General features: G+C 43.0%; 1 protein-coding gene and 1 pseudogene across 2 annotated transcripts in view; one reads left to right on the forward strand and one right to left on the reverse strand.

Annotated features, from left to right (window-relative positions):
• Positions 1-5000, reverse strand: part of pde9ac (phosphodiesterase 9ac) — a gene marked incomplete at both ends in the record, with an annotated part of 22172 nt that overhangs the window by 11337 nt on the left and 5835 nt on the right. Inside the window, 2 exon segments of the mRNA XM_080855283.1 lie at positions 188-258; positions 1435-1489. Coding sequence (XP_080711409.1) covers positions 188-258; positions 1435-1489 — 126 coding nt within the window.
• LOC308378196 overlaps positions 4091-5000 on the forward strand; it is a 1604-nt pseudogene continuing 694 nt past the window's right edge. Inside the window, exons 1-2 of the transcript in view lie at positions 4091-4137; positions 4569-4582. The product of the transcript in view is annotated as an uncharacterized misc_RNA (transcript). The remainder of the gene's footprint in view (positions 4138-4568; positions 4583-5000) is intronic.

Consider the following 5000-nt stretch of genomic DNA (forward strand, 5'->3'; position numbering starts at 1 on the left):
GAACAGGCTTATAACACACATGCAATGGCTATAACACACATGCATTGGCTATAACACAGATGCATATTAAGTCACGTAATAAGAGCACTAACTCTAACTAACTGGTGGTGAAACTGGTGTTGTAAGTGCATACAAACACTGGGATTTTTCCTTAATGTGCTTAAGATAAAGACTGGCCCAAACTTACACTCCACTCTCTTTTCAAGCATGGCAAGCCTGTTGGTCACCTCCGTCTTCAGCTCGTTGATTCGGAAAGCCCTGCCGAGAGAAGAGCATTAAGTATAGACCTGCACTTTCTGGCCCTGCAAAGAGTAGAGCATTAGTATAGACCTGCACTTTCTGGCCCTGCAGAAAGTGGAGCATTAGTAGAGACCTGCACTTTCTGGCCCTGCAAAGAGTAGAGCATTAGTATAGACCTGCACTTTCTGGCCCTGCAAAGAGTATAGCATTAGTATAGACCTTCACTTTCTCTCCCTGCAGTAAGTGGAGCATTAAGTATAGACCTTCACTTTCTGGCCCTGCAAAGAGTATAGCATTAGTATAGACCTTCACTTTCTGGCCCTGCACTGCAGTGGTGATGGGTGGCTAGTTTCCGATGAACCAACATCACATTCGGCTTTAATCAAAAGTGACTGTCTTGAGTTTATTTACTACTTTACACTAAGCTAAGTGCAAACAAAGGTGCTATGGTAACAAACACATTCGGTGTAAACTGCCTTTTATCAAAACCATAACTTCAGCAACACATGACGATCACAACCATAACTACAGCAACACACGTATGGAGATCACAATCATAACTACAGCAACACATGGAGATCACAATCATAACTACAGCAACACATGGAGATCACAATCATAACTACAGCAACACATGACGATCACAATCATAACTACAGCAACACATGCAGATCACAATCATAGCCTCAGCAACACATGGAGATCACAACCATAACTACAGCAACACATCACGATCTTAATCATAACTACAGCAACAAATTGAGATCACAATCATAACTACAGCAACACATGGAGATCACAATCATAACTACAGCAACACATGACGATCACAACCATAACTACAGCAACACATGCAGATCACAATCATAACCTCAGCAACACATGACGATCACAATCATAACTACAGCAACATATGGAGATCAAAATCATAACTACAGCAACACACGTATGGAGATCACAATCATATCTACAGCAACATATGACGATCTTAATTATAACTACAGCAACACACGACGATCGAAATCATAACTACAGCAACATATGACGATCTTAATTATAACTACAGCAACATATGACAATCTTAATTATAACTAAAGCAACACATGACGATCTTAATCATAACTACAGCAACACATGGAGATCACAATCATAACTACAGAAACACATGGGGAATACATCAGACATGGCCATTACTTGCTGAACTGCTCGGCCACCTGAGATAGAACATTCTGGAACATATCCTCCTTCTCTGTTGGGAGACAGAACAGAGTTGTGTTAAAGTGTGTAGGCACACAGTGGTCCTATAAGTCAGGTGTGTGTGTGTGTGTGTGTTAAAATGTGTAAGCATACAGTGGTCCTATAAGGCAGGTGTGTGTTTGTGTGTGTGTGTGTGTTAAAGCGTGTAAGCACACAGGGGTCCTATAAGGCAGGTGTGTGTGTGTGTGTGTTAAAGCGTGTAAGCACACAGTGGTCCTATAAGGCAGGTGTGTGTGTGTGTGTGTGTTAAAGCGTGTAAGCACACAGTGGTCCTATAAGGCAGGTGTGTGTGTGTGTGTGTGTGTGTTAAAGCGTGTAAGCACACAGTGGTCCTATAAGGCAGGTGTGTGTGTGTGTGTGTGTTAAAGCGTGTAAGCACACAGTGGTCCTATAAGGCAGGTGTGTGTGTGTGTGTTAAAGCGTGTAAGCACACAGTGGTCCTATAAGTCAAATGATAGGTATACAACATTTCTAAGTAGCTTTATGAAGCCCTAAACTTGCTCTATAATTTAGGTGAAAATTGTTCGTGACCCCCCCCCCCACACACACACACACACACACACACACACACACTGTAGAAGTGGCTGTAACTTAATACATAATTGCCTCAGGGCTCTTATAGTTCTGGGGCCGTATTCACAAAGCCTTTTATCTTACCATTAGGAGTGCTCCTAACTCGCGCTAAAACCTTTTACGTAGGAGTAATTTCTTAAAAGTGACAACGGCTCTGAGACCTACTCATACTAAGGATAATACCAACTCCTAAGCTTAAGATAAAAACTCCGTTGCTATGGATGACGTCCATTCTCATGCACGAGTTTAGAAGCGGTGCGTACGGTGATTGGTTGCTGACAGGCGCTCTCATTCAAAACTCAGTTCTAACATCCCCCTAACGATCCCACTAAATCAACAGAAAATAAGAGAATAACCTAGGCTTCAAATGAAGTCATATTAAATAGTTATGGATAGTGCACTTAGCAGAATGCACACGCATGATGACAAGTTTGTGCATCCAACGAGAATGACGCTTTGCACGTTAGAGAAAGAGAAATTGCCGAAAAAAACACGGAAATTGCATGAAATCAAGGAAGTAATAATTAAAGCTCCCTGCAAACTATTAGGTAATCGGCATATTTCCAGCCCTTAAACACTTCAAATATCAGTCCATACGGCTCTTTAAGTCCTCCTGTCATAATGGATGAAACGAGGGCGAGACGTAAGAGAAAGTCGAACTGGTCCCAGGACCAACTGTCCATGTTGGCCCAGAGTGTGCTGGAGAGGAAGGGAGTTATAAAAGCTAAATTTGGCTGTGGGGTGACCACAAAAAAGAAGCGTGAGGCATGGGAGGACATATGTGTTAACATAAATGCTTCATTCCCTGCCGTGTGTCGCTCTGTCGATGACTGCGAGAAGCGGTGGTATGCGCTCCAGTCACAATGTAGGATGGAGATTGCGGAGTGGACTTTAAAAGAGCCGTCGCGGCTACAGGTATTGTGTCAGAAAAATAGGCCTCAGGCGTATACTTGCATGTTGTAGTTCAACTGTGCTCCCGGTTGTGGATTGAGGAAGGGTGTCAAAAGCCATGTCTTGCATGGATGACCACTGTCACCCAACAAGTGGCATCCAGCAGGTACATGGTGCCGCTCAAAAACCTAGCGCAGACCGCTGTCCATTAAAATGCGCGAATCGTAGAGTAGATCCAGGCCACTTCGCAACAATATCTATGATTGTGAAATTTGGATCAAACACTATCTGTGTATTAATTGAATGTACCTTTTTGCGGATTACAAAGACGTCCTTATTATTACAAAGACGTCCTAATTATTTTAATGTGTGTTCCATCGATGGCACCCACGACACCGGGCATTCCTGCAATCGCCATGAAATTGACCTTGATCCTTTGAAGTAGGCGATTGTCCAAAGGGAACCGGATAAACTGTTGAACAATGTGTGGTCTACAGAGTGCGGTGATTGTTTGATGAATGAATCGGCTTACTGATGATTGCGATATTCTGTAGTCGTCTTCGTTGCATTTTCCCCGTAGCCAAAAATCTTAATGTTATCAAACATTTAACTTCCGGACTGATTGGGTTGTTTCGATTAGTTGGAGACGTGATTGCATCCCGCACTAATTCTAGTAAAATGTTGATTCCTTCACGGTTTAAGCGATATCTTCTCAACAATTCAGAGTCGTTCATTGTCTCCAATACGTTGCGTCTGGCTTCAGCCATTTTAAGACTTTTTGTGAATAGGTCTTAGTGACTTAGGAGTCCTCATGAGGAGTTTTAAGCTGTCCTAGACCTAAGTGCTACTTTTAGGGATAAAATATTTTGTGAATTGCTCTTAGTAAAAAAAATAGGAGTCCTACATTTAAGACTGACACGCCCATTATTTTTAGGAGTTTCTCCTAAATTCGCCACTTATGAGCTACTTTTCTTTGTGAATACGGCCCCTGATTTCTACATCATATTGATTCATCTTTCACCAGAAGAGAGAAAAAGAACAATTTGAGGTGGAAAGTCCTGGTTGATATGACATGGAATGGTGGTGACTCTTTCCTGGCTCATGCACTGTGAAGGAAGCATGTGATTGGATGCCTGGGCCTCATCCACAGGCATCAACTTGGCCAGGTGTGCACAGGTGAAGGCGATAGGTGTTGAATGTGATGCTTGCTGTGTGGTTTTGCATAAATGTGTGCAGTAGCTGGGAATGTGTGCGTAAGCTAGCTAGTGTGTAGGTAAAGGTGTTTGGTATTTAATGTGTTGCTGTGTGGTTTTGCATAAATGTGTGCAGTAGCTGTGAATGTGAGCGTAAGCTAGCTAGTGTGTAGGTAAAGGTGTTTGGTGTTTAATGTGTTGCTGTGTGGTTTTGCATAAATGTGTGCAGTAGCTGGGAATGTGTGCGTAAGCTAGCTAGTGTGTAGGTAAAGGTGTTTGGTGTTTAATGTGTTGCTGTGTGGTTTTGTATTTGTGTGCAGTAGCTGGGAATGTGTGCGTAAGCTAGCTAGTGTGTAGGTAAAGGTGTTTGGTGTTTAATGTGTTGCTGTGTGGTTTTGTATTTGTGTGCTGTAGCTGTGAATGTGAGCGTAAGCTAGCTAGTGTGTAAGTGTAGCACGCACACGTCTTATAGGTCTTCACACTGCAGAGTTCGGTATCTGATGGCCACTAATTGACTGAGATACATCCTACCTGTTGTTGGCATGTTTTAACATCTTAGTTTTTGAACAGTCCACAATCCCAATAACCTCTAAAATGTGGTGCATTTTTATCCAACCGGCCAGACACATACTAGCAGAGGCACACACAGAAGCAGACACATACTAGCAGAGGCAGACACAGAGGCAGACACAGAGGCAGACACAGAGCCAGACACATACTAGCAGAGACAGACACACACACTAGCAGAGGCAGACACATACTAGCAGAGGCAGACACAGAGGCAGACACAGAGGCAGACACAGAGCCAGACACATACTAGCAGAGACAGACACACACACTAGCAGA

This window comes from Sprattus sprattus (genome assembly GCF_963457725.1).
Source record: "Sprattus sprattus genome assembly, chromosome: 17".
NCBI classification, from domain to species: domain Eukaryota; kingdom Metazoa; phylum Chordata; class Actinopteri; order Clupeiformes; family Clupeidae; genus Sprattus; species Sprattus sprattus.